Below are 22,430 nucleotides of genomic sequence, written 5' to 3'. Positions count from 1 at the left end.
AATTCCAGTACTCAGGAGGATGAGGTAGGAGGACCACCATCCTGTGCTATATATACAGAGTGAGTTCCAGGTCAGCCTGTGCTAGAGTGAGATCCTGCCTCAAAAATACAATACAATAAAATAAAATAAATACAAATGGCTTACATTAGTTGTAAATCTATGCATAAAAATTACCTCAAATAAAATGGACAACGCTCTTAACCTCCCTTTTCCTTTAACTGCTTCTTCAAAACTTGAAAACCGGTCTGCATCAAAGCAGTAGATCTGCATCTGTAAATGCAATGGTGATGGTTTTATTATACACACAGGCTTCTCAAGAGGGATCAAGGACTTGATAGAACTGATTAGCTTGATAGATTTTATTTAAAAATCTGCAGGCTGTGTAATTCTACATGGTCTATATTTTCCAAATATTTTCTCAGTTCTAAGTATACATAATTAATGTATGATCAGTAAGAAAAGAAATACAAAATTATATCTAGAACAGGAAAAGACATTATAGAAATAATTCACTAGAATAATTATCAAATGCACAAATCATCAAAGGAGGGAGACGGGATAGTCAACTAGAACAAATTTTATTTGAAGTTGCCAGAATGAATGATACCTAAATATCTGCATGCTAAATTAAAACAGAAATAAAAAAGATAACAATGGAAAAATAAGATATCAAGGCTAGTTTAGCTAGTTTGCTTAAATTCTTGCAAACATGGGGTTCATTCTTTCTTGAGTGGACATGTCTTTTCTAAGGCTACAAAGGCTACTTCCAGGAACGTTGAATAATCTGTGGAGGAATGAATGGTGGCTGGAATTGCTTTCTGTCCCCCATATCATTTTAAGAGAGAATGTTGAAGAATTTGTTGTGGGATGTGAGAGACCAATTTAAATTAAAAACAGAAAAGAAAAGAAAAGACATCAAGGATGTGCCTTTAAAATTTTGCTTGCATAATTGCATGAAAAATGCTTGTTAAAAGCTACAGAAAAAAAAATACAAGAAAAAAAACCTTTTGTAAGGCTCTTGAACAATTAAAACAATTTGAGATTTAGTGCAGAAGTTCTTTAGTATTTATTTTGATTGGACAGGGCTTTTGTTTTTGATAGCTTTTTAAATTTTTTTGTCTTCTTAAAAGTAGACAATATTGTGAGAAAGCTAAGACATTATTTGTTTAAAGAGATGATTTTTATTTCTTTGACAGATCAAATTTAATAAACATGATTTTGTTTAAGGATGTTCAGTATGCAGCTCCTAGGTATAACCTTCTAGTTATAATAATCATATACGTGAGTGGGCTTAGCCTCATTTAAAAAAGCCTTTTTAGTTCCTTAGCATATAACCCACCTGATTTTTTTAATTATTATTATTTTTATGTTATATTTTTGTAAATTTTCACTCTTTTCTTTCTTTCTTTTTTTAATTATATATATACATATATATATTTTATTGACAACTTCTATACTTACAGACAACAAACCATGGTATTTCTCTTCCCTCCCCTTCCCTCCCCCACTTTCCCCTTCATAGCTCTGCTCTCCATCATTCTTTTAATTATTAATAACTATTTTGAATCACAAAGTAATGCAGTCATTATAGGTAATTTAGAAAAAAATGGGGATTTTAAAAGGAGAAAATAAAAGGTGTTTATAGTGCTATATCAATCCAAGAAAATTGCTGTTAACAATTTGTGGTTTCTCTCAATTAGCTTTTAGGTGTAATAAATTTATTTTCTCATTAAGTCTCATAATAACTTCATAAGGCTGGTACTCTCATAATGTCGGTTTCATAGAACAGAAATTGAAGCTTAGACAAATTAATGTCACGTGCCTCAGGGTGGAGCCTAGCTCATTTGTTGCACACTGTGCTCCCTATCATTATTCACATTTATGCTTTACAAAGTTGGAAAAATAATCCTGACTATGCCATCTTGTAGTCTTTTTAAATGTACTAATAGAATGATACTTTTGTTTAAGTATAACATTCAAAACATGAATTTATAAGACCTATACATTATTGGACATAATATATTTAACCATCATCTTTTAACTCAGATTTATTACTATAAATAAATATGTATGTCTTATTCTCTGTCCATAGTTATGATTATTGTTGCTATAATCTAAAACATAAAATATTGGGAGTAAAGTACTTAAAGTTCTTAATAGAAACAAACCACTTCCCAGGAAACCTAGCAATTTAGGTGTTCTAAATATGTATTAAAATTGCTTATTTTATTATATGTCACATGTCATAATTATTTTGCTGATTTTAAAAATGAAGATTTTTCTCATTTTAGTGAAAGGATATAACTAAAACAATTCTGTATTTAGATTAAATTCCCTCCTGTATTGCTTTACTTATTCATTTACTCATCAGTATTTATTGTTCAGCTCTTAAGGGGCCTCTTGGAACCCAGGAACAGAAAACTCACAATGGGCCTTAGGAGCACTGAATTTATAGTCTTGGGAGGAAAGGAGGCATACATCAAGAAGCCAAAATACAACTGTATAGGTAATAACATTTGAGTTAAATATATCAAATTATCTATAAAAGACAATTTCATTGGTCTAGAAAATGAAAATGAAAGCCTTGGAACACCTGATTTACCTCCAATGGAAACTTCTGTCCTTCTAAACTATGTTCTGATCCATCAGATGAGGTATTGCATTTTCCCCAGTGAAAAGTTATTTTGCTTGCCTGGAACACCATTTCTGAAAGTCCTCCACTGAGATGGTAGTCATTAGTGAGATTAATTTCCACTAAAACAAATGAAATCAAAGAGCAAAATTCTATCTTAGTTTCTGAAAATGAAAATGATAAATTTCAACTCAATGCCCTCCTACACTAGGAAACTCAAGTACTTGATAATTTAAAGTTATTTTAAGTCACTTTGTGTGGCAGTTTGAATGGATGTCCCCCAATAGCTTCAGGAGTTTTATTCAAGGCTTGTAACTTGATTTCATTGTGGGTCGATCATGGGGTCTAGTCCTGAGGTGTGTTTGGGGGCAGATCTGAATTCCAGCCAAAGATATATGCAGGGAGCTTGAGCTTTGCCTGGGTTCCTAGAGCATGCTTGCTTATGTTGTTGCTGGCGGTATTTATCTCTGCGTGGACCTATGAAAGGGGACCAGCTTTTTCCTCCATTATGGAACTTCCCCTGAATCTATAAGCTTCAAATAATCCTTTCCTCCTATAAACTGTGTCTGGTTTGAAAATTCATCTGAGCAACTAGAAGTGAACTACTAAGCTTTGGAAGTTCAACTTAAACATCCTGTACTGTGCCTGATGTACCTTTTCGCCACAAACATCAAAAAAGCTGAAGGCTGGGCTGGAGAGATGGCTTAGCGGTTAAGTGCTTGCCTGTGAAGCCTAAGGACCCCAGTTCGAGTCTCAATTCTCCAGGACCCATGTTAGCCAGATGCACAAGGGGGCACATGCGTCTGGAGTTTTTTTTACAGTGGCTGGAGGCCCTGGTGTGCCCATTTTGTCTCTCTCTATCTGCCTCTTTCTCTCTCTCTGTCTGTCACTTTCAAATAAATAAAAATAAAAAAAAAATTAAAAAAAGCTGAAGGCATAATGTGGTTGGAATATAAAATGTCTCTCAGAGGTGTTTGAACACTTGTTCCCCTTCCCCAATCTTCACTCAGATGGCGGCACTGTTTGGAAAGACAGTGGAGCCTTGAGGATGTAGAGCCTTGCTGGCAAAAGTGGGTCACTGAGGGTGGGCCTTGAGGTTTTTTCACCTGGCCCACTTCCTTTCCGTGCTCTTCAGTAGTGAAGTAATGAGTACAGTAGATTTTGACAGAACTTGTCACTGAGACAAGACAGGTGGGAAGTCCAATCCTAGAAGGAGGTTTAGCTCTTACATGATTAAATTATGAATGGCCACTTTCCTAATCCTAATGATTACAGACTGTGCTTTATGAGTAATCTGGGTAATGAAGAGCCTGGTAGCCTATGCAAGACTTTGTTGTCTCTTAGTCAGATTTAAGTGTCCTTATCAAACAGACAGCGATCACTGTTTGCCTAAGTGATTCAGTCTGGCACATTAATGAGACAACTACTAATACAAACTTCCATTAATTATGAAAATAAGAATGTCAAGCACAATATCATTAATGATAACAATAGTCAACATTTATCATTCAAAATGTGCTGTGTGCTACACTAATTGCTGCACACTTCTTAACTACTTAATACTTATAACCTCAGGAAGTCCATGCCATTATAATTCCTATTTAAAAGTTAAGGAAATTGAATTAAAGAAAAAGCAAGTAACATCCTCAAACTTTCAAACTGTCATTTGAAGGGCCACTGTTGAACCTAGCTAGAGTGACTGTAAGGACCATATGCCTCCCCATTCTGCCCTAAGAGACATAAAACAGAGATTATATGCCTATAGCTTTCAACATACATCAAAATCTACATTAAATATATCAATATTTTGAAAATATACTTTTGTTATTTGAACAATGATGTAATATACTATAATTCTTTTGCTACCCATTAGATAAATATGAAATGCCTATCATATGTCAGACACTGATATAGACAAATTCTTACTCTAATGAAAGTTAAATTATTACTTTTAAATAATTATCTTACCTAAATATGGAAAATAGAGAAGAAATTTGCTTATGTTAAAATTATCCCCATAGAGCTACTATTATAGCTTGAATATTTTGTAATTTATGTAAAATATAGATTTATAACTTCCTAATTCGCTGATAAATAGTTTCATGATAAAATAAAACATTCAAAAATGTCATGTTTTGAACGTTATTATGTTTATGTATGGTTTACTGGTATTTTCGTTAATTTTTAAGGTGCTATATGTTGCATGCTTTAAAAAGCCATTTTCCAAAAATAGCATTTAATAAATACCGCCTTAGGCTGGTTTACAATTTTAAAATGCCCAACTAAAAAGGTTCTTAATTTTTTCTTAAATTTTAATTACAGTTGATTGCTTTTTCATATTCAAATATTGAATATAGATAAAACTGATCAGCTAAGATCAAACTATAAAGGATGCCCAAGATATGGAAATCCTGGTTGTCTGACTAGTAATGGAGTGACAAAATTACATAAATGGCTGGGAAGATTTCTCAGTGGTTATGGCACTTGCCTTCAAAGTCTAAGGACCTGGATTTGATTCTCCAGTACCCACATAAGCCCAGATGGGCAAGGTGGCACATGTGTCTAGAGTTTGTTTGCTATGGATAAGATGCCTTGGTGTGCCCATACACTTTATTCTATTTACCTCTTTCTCTCATTCTCTCTCATAAATAAGAAGAATATATATAAAGCTACATTAGTTATAGTTACATGATTTGTTTCACATCATCAAGTAGTAAGATAACAGTGGTTACACAACTGGAAAACATGACATGAAAACTTTGATCATTTCACTTTTGCGCAAATTTTCCAGAAGCTGTCTGAATTTCATTTTCTTTGCTTCCTCTGGTCTATTCTACTAATAGCCTCTATTCATTTCCTACCACATTATTCAGAGGAAAATGAAACTTATCTAAAGATAGTGTAGCTCTGGCAAGTATATCAAAGGCAAATAAAATGGAAACACTTTACCTGTTTTTCCAGTGTTATGAATGAATGTGTCTTCCAAAGATATTCTATCCCAACCTGGGAAGTTCAGTTTCTTGAGATTCACATTTACTTGTGTAAGGTCTTCATCAATGTTAATAGGAGACTGCTTTGGGCTATTACAAGTTGGGTATTTCTTTCCCCAGTTCTTTTGATTCAGTGCTCCTAGGGAAAAAGGAAGAGTAGGGAAACCAATTTCATTTATTTTAAAATATTTATTTATTTGAGAGCAAGACGGGGGGGGGGAGCAGTGGTATGACTGCACCAGGACCTCTTGCCACTGGAAATAATCGTCAGAAGCATGTGCCACTTTGTGCATCTGGGTTTCTGTGGGTAATGGGGAATTGTGTCAAGACTGACAGGCTTTGCAAGTAAGTGTCTTTAACCACTGATACAGATCTTCAACCTGGAAATTTCTGTAATTACCATGAAAAAACAAAGTTTTTACATCATCAAGTAGTTAAATTCATTACATTAAAATGCACACAATAATAGGGCAAATTGGAATATCTTTGAACTAGTTCAAACAACAGTTATACCTCAATTTAGAGTGTGGGATTTAACATAAAATACTATTGATAAAGGAAATTATGCACCAAGTTTAGAATTCAATTTTTTTTCCAAATCATAAAATGACAAGTTGTTATTAAGGTAGGCAGTCCTGCCCAGGCTTCCAGATTGAAAGAAGTGTAGATGCCAGGAGGTGATGTCCTGAGCCATCTCCATGGGAGTAGCCCCCTTCAGAAGTACTGCCAACCTTGACACCAAGTGATTTGGCTTAACTGTCACCTACTCAAGTGTTACTTGTAAAAACAAAAACAAAAACAAAAACAAAGCCATAAATCATCTGACTACATTTTAAGTCTTTCCCTTCCCTCCTATTCTTTTTCTGGGCATAAAGTCTGTTAGAGGCTATAATAAGGGCAAACAAAATAAGGCTTTCCAGAAAAATTTGGTGTACAGTAAAAGTAATTTTCATCTGTTCTACAGAATGAACAGCCCTCTAAACCAAAAGTAGCCTCCATTCCCTTTATTTCACTTTCACCTGGAATTGTGAACCAAACTTCTGTACCCTTATTTCATTCCACATTAACTTAGCATGAAGGAAGTGCTAATGTCTTCTGTTCTATTTAGTGTTCTGGTCAAGTGCATGTAGTGCTCCAAGTGTTAAACCCAAGTAAAAGAAAAATGGTAATGTAATTTTCAATGTATGTAGTTTTGAATGTTTTTTTTCTCTTTGAAACAAGTATGGGTAGGTCCAAGAACATGCATGATTGACGTCTCAAGAAATTATAAGTTAAACACCTCTTCTGGCCCAACTCCTGCCTGTGCCATTTTCTTCAGATGATGAGGAAGACACTGGGGACTAATGTCAATACAAGCTGCGTCAGAGGCCACTTCTCACAATGTAACAAATCTGCTTTGCAAAACAGCCCTGGAAAGAAGGAATTCGTGGCCCCAGCATGAAACTGTATATAATCAGGGTAAAATCAGGTAGCGCATCTCATAGTGGGGCATTGACTGATATCAAAAGTGCTGAAAACTGATTCTCGTGTCTGCCTGTATTTCGAGAGAGTGCTTGAGCACAGTGCACTTCAAATACGCACAGCGATGCACACCTTGGCTTTTAGGAATAGTCTTAATGATTTCAGTAACCGTACATTGATTTAACTTGTTAGAAGTTTTGGCATGGGTTCCCTAAGGAAACACTGCTTCCTTTACTTACTTCCACCTTCAGTAAAAGAAGAGAGAAGGTGCAGCATGCACTTGTATGGCCTTTTTCATTGCTTATATTTTTAAGTACAATAAAAAAAAAATTCAAAGCACACTTGGAAAATCACACAGTTCTAATGCACAGACACATGACATTTCCAGCCTCGGATGACACTGCATATAATATATAAATCTACTATTTTCCAGTGCATTTAATGATCCTTTTGACTTGGATTCAAAACGTCCTTTTACCATATCAAAATGGGTCTCTTGATTTGTGCTCTGAGTCAGGCTCCCCTTATGCTCTGCCATTATCTGAACTTAGAAATCATTGAGAGGCTTCAGTTTCCCCTTAAGCATGCCATGCTGGGTTTGCCTTTAAAGTGTATCTCTAAATCAGACCACTTCCATCTCTACTAACAGCACTCCAGCCAAACCACTGTCATCATTTCCTCTACCTTGTCTTCTCTACAAGCAAGCTCACAAACAACATTGTTAGGACAGCCAGCTGTCCATAGTCCTGTGAAGTCAGTACACACATCTTGACACAATCCACAGGAAGTTCATCTATATAAAATTTGGAGAAGCATTAGGTTAGGCATCTCCACTGGTTCTGGTGTGCAGGTTCACCCTTCACACTTCCAGAAGCTTGTTCCTTCTGTAGGAAGTGCTAATATGACATGGCGCTCCACATTCTCACTCCCTGGTGTACCCACCCTATGAGCATACCCTCTGCTTAGTGGTGGGCAGGACCTGAGGATATAATGGGTGCATTACAACCTATGGCAAAGGTGGTAAGGAAGACCCTGCTGTAGTTATGTCATAGAAAACTACTCAGCAAATTGGAAATTGTCAGTGTGAGAAATGCTCCCTTTGGCTTTGCAGAAGTAAAGTATGAGGATCTGACAGATTATGTGGATAAGGCAAAGAATCAAGTCTAGGAGCTGAGTATTCCTCTAAGCACCCAACCAGAATAAATAAACAAAAGCCCTATGTCCTCTGTAGAATTAGTTCTGCCAACAGTCTGAATGAATTTGAAGGAAAATCCCAAGCTTTAAATGAGAGATCTTGATTTCAGACTTATGAGACCCTGAGCAGAGAACATAATTAAATAAGCCCTCTTTGTCAACTCTTGAACCCCCCCTGCCCCATAAACTGGGAGGTAATACATATTTAAATCACCATAAATACAACAACCTGCTATGCAGATAAAATCAATGCAACCCAGGAATCAGTCTTTTGAAATACATACCAGCTGTCGTGTTACTTCTTCTCTTAAGTCCTTCCAAGGCTTGTCCATTTCACTCAAAAAATACACTCCATACCACGGCTGTCAGAGCCTACATATCACCACTCCACTCACACACATCCCATGTGCTCTCATTTCCAACCACAGTGGTGATGATCCTGTAGCCACACTGGCTTTAGCTCTGTATCTAGAGCATGCAGAACCTTGTGTTGTTCCTATCACCTGGAATGCTTTTAGAGTGTTCCAAGGCCCAGACAGCCTGCCTTCTGGCTTTGGTTGGCTCCCTGCTCAAATGAATCTTACCTGAAAGACCTGCTCTGAATATCTTGGATCAAATACACTTTTTCTCATGGTCACTCTTAATGTGCTCTCAGTTATTTATTTATTATTCAAAGGTTATTGATTTATTTGCAAGCTCAGAGGGAGATTGAAGAGAGGCAGATAGAGAGAATAGGTACACCAGGGTCTCCAGCTGCTATAAATGGTCCCCAAGTGCATGCACCACTTTGTGCCTCTGGCTTTATATGGGTACTGGGGAATCAAACTCAGCTCACTTATTAGACATTGCAGGCAAGTGCTTTAACCACTGAGCAATCCCTCCAGCACTCTCCTTTATTTTCTTTCTAATAAATTATGTTTATTTATTGTTTCCATAATCTGTAGTATCTAAAAGAAAGATCTAGCACATAGTGGGTGTTAAATAAACATTTGTTGCATTAAATAAAAATTGGTTTTGGTTTTGTTCTATCATTTGAACTCATTAGGGTCAAACATGAAACAGTAAAAAGAAGAAATGGCCAAGTAAAGAAACATTTCTTAAATCATTTATAGATTTCATTTGACTTTTGTTATATGACAAATGGGTAGTTCTTACTAAACCTTTGCTGAAGGATGTCATGAAACATCCAAAAACTAAACTTTGTGTTGCCTAGTCTTACAACACAATGATACTAAATCATGTATTATATTTAACGTACATGGAAATTATAGACTGTAAATTCAGTTTAAAGCATCTACTATATCATCATTCTTGCAATGTCAGAGACTCTAGAAAATGCCTTAATTTTATTATTAAAAGGCAAAATAGGGGCTGGAGAGATGGTTTAAAGTGCTTGCTTGCAAAGCCAAAGGACTGAGGTTTGACTCCACAGGTCCCACATAAGCCAGATGCACAAGGGGGCACACATATCTGGAGTTCGTTTGTAGTGGTTGGAGGCCCTGGTGTGCCCTTTCTCTCTCTATACCTGTCTATTTCTGAATCTCTCTCTCTCTCTCTCAAGTAAACAAATAAATAAATAAATAAATAAAACATTTTTTTTTTAAAAGGCAAAATAAGGGGCTGGGGAGAGATCTCAGTGGTTAAAGGTACTTGCTTGTAAAGACTGCTGGCCTGCTTTGAGTCCCCAGCCACCCACATAAAGCAAGATGTGTAAAGTGATGCATGTGTCGGGAGTTCATTTGTAGTGGCAAGAGACCCTGGCATGGCCATTCTATCTATCTCTCTCTTTTTACAGAAAACAAACAAACAAACAAAAAATCCTCAAAGGCAAAATGAGAGGCCAGAATAAAGAAAAAGATTTTTATTTTTGTGAAAGACCAACAAACGAAAAGTCCAGGAGGAAAATAAAAGCCAACCTGAGGCTGTTCATGCAAGGTAGTTTGTTTAAGATGTCCAGGGGTAGAGAACTCAGGGAAGAAACTGTGTCAAAATAGTAGACAGAAACACTATGAGGTAGCCCAGGCAGTAAGTTTGCTTTACCTGTCATTAATAATAAAGCACTGGATTTGTCTTACACTTAAGCATCATCACATGGATCCTAAAATTAATATATTTATTAGTCAGTTGGAGACTGCAGCCCCTGTTGAAGCCACAGCCTCACAGTGATCACCTGAGGAAGCAGATGCAGGCAGTTTCTTTAGAATTAAACTGATTCGGCCTGAGTTTTATTTGGGTGTGCTGTGAAGGAAGAAATTAGAACACTGCCTCATTACAGAAGATCATCAGGATGATTTGCCCATACCAATGACTGCAGAAAAGTAAGTGGGAGCTCTTGGAGCATGTAGGGAAATTATTCCCTCATATATTTATGTATGTATCCAATCTTCCATGCATTCATTGGTTCACTGAATTAGTAATATGCCTGTAGATTTCTAAGGCCTACTATTGGAGCATATAACCAAAAATGTATTTTACCCACAAATTTTATTTCATCTACATACTATTCCCATACTGAGTCTGGCATACAATAGAAACACATGAAGGCTTTGTGAAATAGTGTTTGTTCATCAAATGAATGGGTCTAGTATTTGCATGTTATGCATCCTCTATTCTAAGTGGAAGGGAAATCAATTCCAGACTGTGTAGGGGTATGCAGGAGTTCAAGGGTGTTTGTTTGCTTGTTGTTGTTTATTTATATTGCAGAAGTATATTTATTGGGAGGGATGTCAAAAAAATACAGAAATGCCTAGAGGAGTGGATATGATAAGCCAAAGTGGAGAAATGCAAATATTACAGGATGCAGAGAGTTTTGTAGGAATCCTGGGACATGAGTGATGAGCCTCAGCAAACTCGAGTGGCGGAGAAGTTCAGCACTTCCCAGACAGCTGCCAGCATGTCAGCTTAGTTCAGTGCAGAGAATGGCTGCTAACACAGTCTATAAAGGGAGAAGGAGAGACATATGGTGTATAAAAGAACACAGTGCAGAGCACAGGCAGAGGCCTTCAGTGAGTAAAGCACTCAAAGCTGCCTCATCAAAGATTATAGTGGTATATCAGTAGGACAGGTAGCAATATACATTTTCATAGACATCTTTTTACTAGCGTTTATGCTATTTGGTTGTTTACAGCATTCCTATGCTTATTTGAAATGCAATATGTCTCTTATCCAGCTCCTTTCTTAGAATTCGGACCTTGAGAATTCAATGGGTGTTTGTTGAATGGACACCTGCTTCAGTAGTAATCTACAGTCTCACATCCTTAGTGTCCATGTGCTACCCAGACTGACCAATTAGAGTTCTAGAAAGGAGAAGGGAGGTGGTGATAGGAGAATTTCCCTGAAGCCTGAGAATGGAGTGGAAAAAAACGATAGGCACTACCTCATGCAAAGAAGGCAAGGCTTATAGGAAAGTTGTTCCCTGACATCCACCTGCACACTGTCACAGGTGCACCTATATACACACATGGAAACACACAGACAGACTCACGCCAACTGTAAATAAATCTTCAAAAATTAAATGTATTTTTTTCAGATGCAGTCCTTAGCTGCTTGAGGAAGTAGATTTAACAGAAGATTTCTCAACTTTCAAGTACTGAAAAAGAAGTCTTTAAGTGATCTCTGTCATGCTAGTAAATGCTGGCACATAAGCTGATGCAAGCAGAGGAAGAGGATGTTTGAGGTAACTTCCCATTTGTAAACAAGAATACAGCATCCAGTATGTACTCTGTTTCTGATGTTAGCCAAAGAGGCTTTTAGAGCTAGACACAGCAAAACAGTTGGTTGATAATGGTGTGGGCAACGCTGCATGGAACACAGGTTCGATGCAAACACCTAGAACAAGGGCCTGTTCAGTCAGGGAGGCATCAGTCTTCCTCATCTGACCCTGTGGGGCACTCTCAACAGCCCAGTAGAAACTCTTTGCAAGCCTGGTTGAAGTTTCCAATTGATAGGGGCTTCTATGACAGCAGAGGTAATTAATTATTCATGCACTTAGGAACATTCTACCACATATGTGCCAGTACCATTATGATACTTAAAGAAACCATTAAGCTGAAATGTAGCATAAATATATACAAAAACAAACACAAAACCTTTCCCAAAATAATTCTTTGAAAGACTATGAATTCTTCAGTTTGGAATTAATCTCAAACAAAAAAGTTACAAACATAGCAACTAAAATTCTGTCCTGAAATGCTAAATGTATTACAGAGTATTATGGAACAAGTAAATACATAAGAGAAAGAAGACATAAATACATTGAGGAAAGTATAATGTTATCTGTGATAAGTATCAATGAAATCAATAAATGGAACAAACATAATAGTCTCATAATTCATCCTAATTGTTCTGTTACTTTAATCAAACTGCAATAAAATTTGTAGTTATGCCAAGATGGGGGATAAACCCATGTGGTAGAATTTAGGACAAAAAACAGAATGCAACCTATAAGGATTTAGAAACATTTGGGAAGGTTTTCAATGGGATGTGAAGAAGGGAGAAGGACACATGCTGAGGCTTAAGTCTTCCAAACTTGGAGGTGTTACAGTACCAGTCACGTGGGTAGGGGTTTGGATAGAAAAAATGTGTTTGAATCTGGCCTTATTCATCAGGCAATCATATTAATGAATACTGAACTAGGTGTGGTGCCACACACACACCTTTAATCCCAGCACTTCAGAGGCAGAAGCAGAGGCAGGAGGACTGCCATGAGTTCAAGGCCACCCTCAGACTACATAGTGAATTAGTGAATTCCAGGTCAGTTTTGCCTAGAGTGAAACCTTCCCTAGAAAGAATGAAAGAAAGAAAGAAAGAAAGAAAGAAAGAAAGAAAGGAAGGAAGGAAGGAAGGAAGGAAGGAAGGAAGGAAGGAAGGAAGGAAGGAAGGAAGGGAGAAGGAAAGGAAAGGAAAGGAAGAAAGAAAGAAAGAAAGAAAGAAAGAAAGAAAGAAAGAAAGAAGAGAAAGAAAGATGACTTGTTGAAACCATTGGGAGGTCTAGGCTACAGATACAGACTGTGAACAATCAGCTGCTGGTACAAGCTTAAAACCACACATGTGGATGAAACATTTCTCTCTCTTTTTTTTTAAGCACTTGGGGGAAGAGTCAGCATGTGCTTTATTTATTTATTTTGTCTTTTTCAAGGTACGACTTCATTCTAATCACTATGTAGTTTTCAGGGTGGCCTCAAAATCACAGTGATCCTCCTACCTCTGCCTCCGGAATGCTGGGATTAAAGGCATGTGCCACCACACCTAGCTGGATGAAATATTTCCGTTAGACTTGATAAGAGAAAGCAGGGTCAATTAATCTATGATCTGAGAGCAGAAACATACAGAGAGCACAGGGGAAACAGGGAGAGCCAAACTCAAGAAGGAGTAGCTTGAGAGAGAATGGCAAATTGAACAGAAAATTATGTCTTAAAAATCACAGAAAGATTTTCTCAACAATGGAGGAATATCCCAAAACTAGGTGTCATAGACAGATCACCATGGAAAAGTAATCAATGGATGTTACTTCTGAACCCCAAATCTAGTATTTCTAGAATGAAACAGTTTTACAGCCCCAGACTTGGAATTCAGATTACAGTGACGAAAGGTAACAAAGTAGAATGCAATGGTCATTTGAAAGCTTATCGTGGGGGAAAAAGTGATAAGGTTGTAGTCAGAACCAGGCGCGAGCATAAACGAATAGCAGTAGAACTCAAACCTCAGTACTTTTGGTTCTATCACTTGTTTAATACCTGGTCAAGGTTAGAGTACTGATGGGCAAATAGAGGGCAGGCAGTTGCAGTACTAAGGAGAGATTGGTAGGATATTATGGCAGCAGGATAAAAGGCCAGGGGACGGAAGTTCTGCAAAATTTGTATGGAAGCTCCTCTGCCCCCATCTCTAATCTATTTGGGGAAGCTAGGTAATTTTCACAAAAGCTATTGAGCAATGGTAACCATGATGTCCTCTGTTTTCTTTTCTTCTAAATTATAAAATAAGAGAACGATAATGATGAGTTCTGATACTGCATCATGTCTATTTCTCTAGCCTGGTATCAAATATTAAATCAAACTGGGGGAAAACAGGAAATTTAACAGGAACCCCACAGAGTTCTTGTTTCTCTAATGCCATTGACAAGTCACCGCTTTCAAAAGGAGGACAAGGCTCAGAGATTAATAACTTTGTCATGCATGATATCGCCTATTTTCCTGGTTCTGTCTATATGAATCCATTGCATTTTACTGTTCAGGGTTTCAATTGCAGGAGGTGTACTTTGATTCATTGCCAAATCCTTCCTTCTGTAGCATTTACCATTAAGTAACTTCTCTCAATAAAAAGCAAGCAAACTATACATTTCCATGACAGAAACCGAGGGAGATTTCTTTGTTGCTGCAGGTTGGCTACTATCTATGAGACAATGAATTCAGAAGTGTGACACAGTCCTAGAAATCACTCTTTGGTGTAAGGAAAAGAAAAAAAGGGAGGAGGAGATGGGGGGTGAGGAACAGAACAACCTTTAAAAGCCCCTTTCTTACATAGAGTATCTCTGAAAGTTGCTTTACAATACACTTATCCAAGTTTCCTCTTTCTTCAACAACTGATCAGCCAAGTTCTCATAGCAAGGCAGTAGATGACTGAAGATAGTAGTGTCACAGTCAAAAGGCAACACCTTGTCATCCCACATGGATATGTTATAAACCTACATTAGATGAAGGGTGGGGAGGAGCAGAAAAATGGAAGAGCCATCGTTTTCTTAAATCTATATCAAGATTATATCATTAGTCCTGATTACAGATGGGAGTGGCATCTGCAAGGGTGAACTGAGCTCTTCCTTAGACCATTTCCACTGTCAGCATGGCTAGACAGCCACCCTCGTTCCAAGCTCCTCCCAATGCAGATGGTTGATTTCAAGGAATGAAAAATATATTTTAAAATTTGCCTGATGATACTGTCTATGACAAAAGCCAAATTTCACATTACTTTCTTTGCAAGGTGACAAGAAAGACTGTCACAGAGCATAATTAAATGGCCCACTGACCAAAAGTCCCCATGTCTTCCTTTCTGTGCCCTCTCCTGAGTCTGACCATCTCTTTTCTATTCTTGGCACCTACATGATTGCTTTTCCTTAGACTCAAAAGATGGAAGATATAATGCAACATTTGCCTTTCTGTGCCTGGTTCTTTTCACTTAACACGATGTCCTGCAGCACTATCTATGTTATCACAAATGATGAGATTTAGAACAACAGGAGGAAATCTGGTATTCTCCTGAATGGTAGGCAACTTCAGATAACAAAATCCATGACATACTGTATAATTACTTAAAATTAAAAGTAAGAATTCTGAACGTTTTCACTGCAAAACAATGGCAAGTATCTGAGGGAACAGATGTGTTTACCCTTATTTGAATACTATACAATATACATATGTATCAAGACATCATATAATATCCTATATATGTATAATTTATTTTGTCTTTTAAAATGCAGATATTGAAAAATAACAATTATCATGTGATACTAGGGATAATAATAATGATGATGATAATAACAATAATAATGAGCAAACTCTTGTAGATTACTATATTTTTTGAGGTAGGGTCTTATTCTAGACCAGACTGACCTCAAATTCACTATGTAGTGTCAGATTGGCCTTGAATTTACAGCAATCCTCTTACCTCAGCTTCCTGAGTACTGGGAATGAAACAATTTTAAAAAAGCTAGCAGTGTAAAAACTCTCTCAAAGAGTTAAAAACATATTTGCCTTTAAAAAAAATCTACATTTATGCACATTGGTACCATACTGTGGTCTTTCCTAACCAAGTGAGTTCTGTAAATAGACATTTACAAGGAGCTCACTTAAACAGGAAAATTTTGACACCTAAATCTTTTGAATTTTTGTTTTGTTTTGTTTTTGATGTAGGGTCTCACTCTAGCCCAGGCTGACCTGGAATTCACTATGGAGTCTCAGGGTGGCCTCAAACTCATGGCAATCCTCCTACCTCTGCCTCCCAAGTGCTGGGATTAAAGGTGTGTGCTACCACACCCGGCTTAAAATCTATTTATTTATAAGTAATTTGTAATATTCATTTCATTGAGAGCTAAAATAATTATAAAATATAAAAGGAACATTGGATAAAATATTATCACCAAAGTGAAAGACCTGAAGTGAGGAAATGAACAAATGGACATGTTTCTGTGATAAACTGAGTTTAGATTCAGATATAGCAAATTTATAACAGTTTTTAAAATATTAAAGTAAACTTTAAGAGTTAAAGGTGTTTTATCTTAATGTGACATGCATCAGATTTTCTACTGTTATGTTTCTAGATGTCCTGTTTTCTGAATCTCCATTTATTTTTGCCTCAGTCATGAAACTCCTAGTAGAGCAGAAGACTGAATAGGACATATTTCACCTTTTTCCTTATCATTTCTGAATGATCATGCTCAAATATATGAGGATTAATATAAGTAACTCTGGTACAAGATACTTCATAAATCAGATAAAATAATATTATAAATAATTTATTGCAATAGTCTACCAAACTATCACATGTCTCAAGTTGAAAGTGTATACATAAAAATGCCAAAGGAGAGAAAGGCTTACACCTAAAATATAAGCAGTAGTTGGCAAGGAACTATAAAAGAGGTACATGTAAATGGATTCAAATTACCATGCATCTCCATTATGCAGCCTAGTTAACATTCTTTAACCCTCTATTTAGGAACAGTAGCATTAAATTTACATGTTGAAAATGGGAGCATGTTCACTAAGCCAGGGCAGGGCAAATCCTGTTAGCTTACACCAGTTCAGTAGTCTCCTGGCTAACTAAGGAAGACAACAGGATTTTGATATTTAATTCCAACTCTCTTACTTTTTTTAAATTAAGCAATAAAAATGTGTGGTCAATGCAAAATATTGACATGTGCTATGGAAGCACTCCATTTTAACTTTCTGCACCTAGTATACTTTAAAAAAGAAAGTCAGGGCTGGAGAGATGGCTTAGCAGTTAAGTGCTTGCCTGTGAAGCCTAAGGACCCCGGTTCGAGGCTCGGTTCCCCAGGTCCCACGTTAGCCAGATGCACAAGGGGGCGCACGCGTCTGGAGTTCGTTTGCAGAGGCTGGAAGCCCTGGTGCGCCCATTCTCTCTCTCTCTCCCTCTATCTGTCTTTCTCTCTGTCTGTCGCTCTCAAATAAATAAAAAATTAAAAAAAAATAATAATTAAAAAAAATTAAAAAAAAACTTCATAGTTCAGTCTGTGCTTTTTAAGTACAAGGGTATTTTTGTACAGAATCCCAATATAGTTGTAAAACGGAGAAATTAACAATGACATATTGGTGCCCTTTAGTCCTTCTCCCTTGCTGAGCAACTCCCCACATGGCTCAGTAATGTTTTTAAGGAAATAAGACTATTAGGGGGCATTTGTTGTTTTTTCCTTTCGTTTGTCTTTGCTTTCCACCTGAAACAGCTCCTGTGCTTATGTTCTCCACTTTCTTGGATCTTGACACTTTCGAAATTTACAGGTATTTTATGGTTTCCCTCACCTTGAATTCATCTGCCTCCTCACAATTAGGTTCAGGGTTTGCATTGTTATTTGGAATGTCATGAAAAGAATGTTCTTTTCTCCTCATTGTGTCATATTCCCAGGATCTCTATGTGGCTCATCATTGCTAGTTTTTACTTTGATTCCCTGATAAAAGTAGCATATCATTCTTTTCTATTGTAATGTTAACTTTTTCTCTTTGTAATTAGAACGTAATTGGTGGAGAGATAATTTGATACGACATTAAAATCTCATTCTCCATGAAATTTATTCTTGTTTATTTGAGAGCGACAGACAGAAAGAGAAACAGGCAGAGAGAAAGAGAGAATGGATGTGCCAGGGCTTCCAGCCACTGCAAACGAACTCCAGTTATGTGCGCTCCCTTGTGCATCTGGCTAACATGAGTCCTGGGGAATTGAGCCTCAAAGCAGGGTCTGCAGGCTTCACAGGCAAGCGCTTAACTGCTAAGCCATCTCTCCAGCCCATCATTCTCCATGAAATTTAACTGTTTTAGTTCTTGATTTATATTGGTTAATACTTTTTTTCCCCATTCTTTCCTAGGGTACAATCCACTGCTATAGTCATTGCTGGTGCTCTGTAAGACCTTTCCTATATTATCAGCCAACTCTCTCTTCTCTCTCTCTCTCTCTCTCTCTCTCTCTCTCTCTCTTTTTTCAAGAAATGGATTAAGAACCATGATACCTGTTTTTAGGATCAGCATAGGAAATCAATAGTTCCTAATTCCCAGTCCCTCAGGGAGTCTTTGAAATCCCTCTTAGACTTAAACTGTCTCATCATGCCCACCCACTGACTTCTTGTCCTTAGAATCCAGGAGAGTTTCTCATGTCTGAGGTTATCACTACGTATAGCAATATGTGGAAAGGTATCATGAGACTCCCCATGGGCAAACAGTGACTCTAAGTAGTTAAATAGTTCCTTCCATATTTATAGGAATCACTGGATTCTTTTGACTTTTTTTGTTTGTTTGTTTAGAATGAAAAATTCTTGTTTCAATTTCAAGAGCACTCAACAACTATTTACCACTTAAGAGCTGAGTATGAGTATTTCTCAGATTTCTCTGTAACGAGCAACCCAGCCAGTATCAAAAAAGTACATACAGTAGGTAGGGTGGAGAGTTCTTAATGAGAAAGGGAAATATTATAACCAGGGGCATGATGACTTCAGAATTCTGAGCTATTCTTGGCTATGCTTTATGAAAATAATTTGACCCAAATAATCACCTGCTTCTTACAAACTTCTGTGAAAATAATCCAATAACTAAGTCTAACATTCTTCCCAGGATGGTGGAGAACAGGCTATTTTTTAAGATATAAGGGATATTCGAGGGCTAATAAGGGAGAGAAAATTCACAAAGATTGGGGTGTTGTACTTGACAGTGACCTCCAAGGTGTGGATGGGAGGAAACCCAGAAGGCTGAGAAGTCATGACAATTGCAAAGAGGAATGAGGAGGAGGAGGAGGAATTCAGTGGGTTTTGGGCAAAATAATTTATTACCAGACACAGCTTGTTCAGAGCTTTTTATATGATCTGGAGATATTTTGTGAATCCTTCTAAACCAAGGAGAACTGAGTTTTAAGGAACTTAAAAAATGAATTATAAAACTTTCAATTTTTAAAATGCATCAATAACTACTAAAATAAAATTGCTTAGTTTTAGAAATATTGTGTTTGTTTATTTACCTAAAGTGATGGCTTTACTCCCTATAATTTTGGAATATTTTCAGATAGCAATAATCTAAAATGAATGTACCCAACATTTATGAATGGTAACAAGTCAGTATGAGTAGTTTCTTTTCCCTGCAGATATTTTAGAATTTAAACTCTTACTAGGGACACTTAGTCCCACCGTCCTTCCCACTCTCCTCTGTCCCATCTCCTCCCTCTTCTTCCTTCCTCCCCCACTCCTTCCCTCCCTTTCTTTTTTCTTCCTTCCCTCCCTCCCTTTCTTCTTCCTAACCTCTCTTCCTTCAATGTTATTTCCCTTCGCTGGTAGATAAGAGTGCTCAATTAAGATGAATTGAAAACTAATGGTAGAAATTATGCAACAAACACAGGCTCTTATATTTATTATAAGATATTCAAGCTGGGCATGGCAACTCTTGCCTGTAATCCTAGCACTTTATAAACTGAGGGCTGAGGTCAGGAGATTGCAAAAATTCAAGGCCACTCTGGGTCACATATTGATTTGCAGGTTAGTGAAGGCCACAGTTTGAAATGATTTCTAAAAAAGTGCTAAATAACAACAACAATAATGATAATAATAAAAGATACTCAAAAGAGTCCTCTGCTAAAATAATGGAAACTGACAAGTAACATTTTTATGAATGCCTGTTAAAACTTTCAAAAATATCCCCAAGTCTTAGAGACTAAAATCCAAGAAAAATGTACCCAGTGATGGAAAATGTAATTTGTATGTATAGCAGTTAAATCATTTGTCTTGTGGTACTGACAGCATTAACTTGAAAAGTGGTGATTGAATGATGTACTGAACTCCAAGCTGCTACTGCAGAAAAGAGTGAATAACAACCTCCACTGAACAAAAACCCAGAAATGCCTCTATTCTATTTCAAAATTTTTAAGGGCACCACTACATTGCACTACCAACAGCTGAAAACATCAGGAGGATATTACTAATAGGATACAATTTAGGAGATCCCTACTATTGAGGCTTAAGAATTTTAAAAATTATAGGAATGGAAAATATAATCTAGTTACTATCAGGACCCAAGGACTTTGGTGCCATGGAAATATTTTTTAAATTTTTTGTTTTTTTAAAAAAATTTGTTTATTTTTATTTATTTATTTGAGAGTGACAGAGAGAAAGAGGCAGAGAGAGAGAGAGAGAGAGGAGAGTGGATGGGCAGATAGAGAGAGAGAGAGAAAATGGGTGCACCAGGGCCTCCAGCCACTGCAAACAAACTCCAGACGCGTGCGCCCCCTTGTGCATCTGGCTAACGTGGGTCCTGGGGAATCGAGCCTCAAACCGGGATCCTCAGGCTTCACAGGCAAGCGCATAACCACTAAGCCATCTCTCCAGCCCAAATTTTTATATTATTGACAGCTTCCATAAACATAGACAATAAACCATGATAATTTCCTCCTCCCCCCATTTTCCTCTTCACAACTCCACACTCTATCACATCCCCTCCCCCTCTCAGTCTCTTATTTTGGTGTCATCATCTTTTCCTCCTATTATATTGGTCTTGTGTAGGTAGTGCCAGGCACTGTGAGGTCATGGATATCCAGCCCAATAAATTAATTTTTTAAAGATCCTCTTTTAAAAAATATAAATCAGAGCTTTCCATAGGATTAACTGGGCATAAATAAGCCAAAAGCAATGCAAGGTGGCAACAGTTTGTAACCAGATTCACTGATGTGAGATTCCCAGTGGATTCACCTTGGACAGGAACTCGGTAAAGAGTGCCCATGCAAACAGGAAAATACTGCAAATGGCATTAACCAGTGCTAATCTCTTGCTGACAGAGATAGCAGGTCTTTGAAATAAAAATCAATCACATTGCTTTTGCATGTTAATATACCTCATATGTGGGGCTAAAGCACTTTCAGACCCATGAAAATACTCATACATATACTTTCTCTTCGGCATTCTACCATTTACTTAATCTGCAAATTTAGGCAACATCAGCTGAGATTGATCCAGAGTCTCTAATCAGCAACATCAAGATCACCTGAGAACTTGTTAAATGTTAAGTGTATGGCCTCCACCTCATACTTCCTGAATTAGAAAGTATGGAAATCAAGTCTGGCAATCTTTTCAGTAATCTCTCCAAGCAACACTGATAAATTCTGAAGTTTAGGAACCACTAGTTTGGAATATACCATATATGTAATCTTGCTTTCATTCCTTACCACTGTAATTGCTTGTAAGGGGACTTCATTTTGAAAAGAAGGAATGAGCTATTAAAGTTAAGACCATCACCACTAAGAAAAAGACTCACCAACCTAATACCTTTAATGTCAGTATGTACACTTTCATTCAGAAACCGCAAAAGTTCTTACTTAAATGTCCACATTTCACAATGTGCACCATAGCTGCCATATGTTAGCATGAATTATATCACCATTAAACAAGTAATAAACAGGTGTATAGTTTCAACTTATAACATAGAAGGGTTTCAATATATCCTTTAATTTATTCCATTAAAGTCCAAATATGGGAAAAGCTTGCAAGTATGTACTTGGCAAAGTTTAATATTTATCTGGCTAACAGCTGCTATCTGTTTAATTGCTTAACATTAGGAAATTGGAAAGTGATGTGATTATCTATCTTAAGCCAGATATTAATCAGGATCAAATAAATATAGCTCCTTAGATCTCTGTGGTATCTAATCTATATAAACATCTTGCAGAAAGAACTCATAAATGATTAAAGGCAGACCAGATACATTAGAGCAATCTGCTTCATATGCCAGCACTTAATTTTCTACTCAATTTACTTTAAAAAATGTTGGTGGCATAAAAAACACATCCACAGGATGTAGGTTTTTAAATTGAGCTTTCTCTCTTATGCTCAAGCATGAACAAGCAACCACAATAAATGAGAGGAAGACAAGACTTATTGTAATCCACAGATATGTGCACATCTA

The 22,430-nt window shown here is 37.0% G+C and overlaps 1 protein-coding gene across 5 annotated transcripts in view; it reads right to left on the bottom strand.

The window, feature by feature from the left end:
- Ptprz1 (protein tyrosine phosphatase receptor type Z1) overlaps positions 1 to 22,430 on the bottom strand; it is a 174,416-nt gene that overhangs the window by 86,070 nt on the left and 65,916 nt on the right. For all 5 annotated transcript variants that reach the window (XM_045160208.1, XM_045160209.1, XM_045160211.1 and 2 more), the window contains exons 3-5: positions 5,582 to 5,761; positions 2,603 to 2,754; positions 175 to 270 (exon numbers count right to left, since the gene is read on the bottom strand). In XM_045160208.1, the coding sequence (XP_045016143.1) occupies positions 175 to 270; positions 2,603 to 2,754; positions 5,582 to 5,761 (428 nt within the window). The remainder of the gene's footprint in view (positions 1 to 174; positions 271 to 2,602; positions 2,755 to 5,581; positions 5,762 to 22,430) is intronic.

This window comes from Jaculus jaculus, chromosome 10, assembly GCF_020740685.1.
Source record: "Jaculus jaculus isolate mJacJac1 chromosome 10, mJacJac1.mat.Y.cur, whole genome shotgun sequence".
Lineage (NCBI taxonomy): Eukaryota > Metazoa > Chordata > Mammalia > Rodentia > Dipodidae > Jaculus > Jaculus jaculus.
Note: the sequence above shows the minus strand (reverse complement) of the source record. Positions and strands in the feature narration are given on the sequence as shown.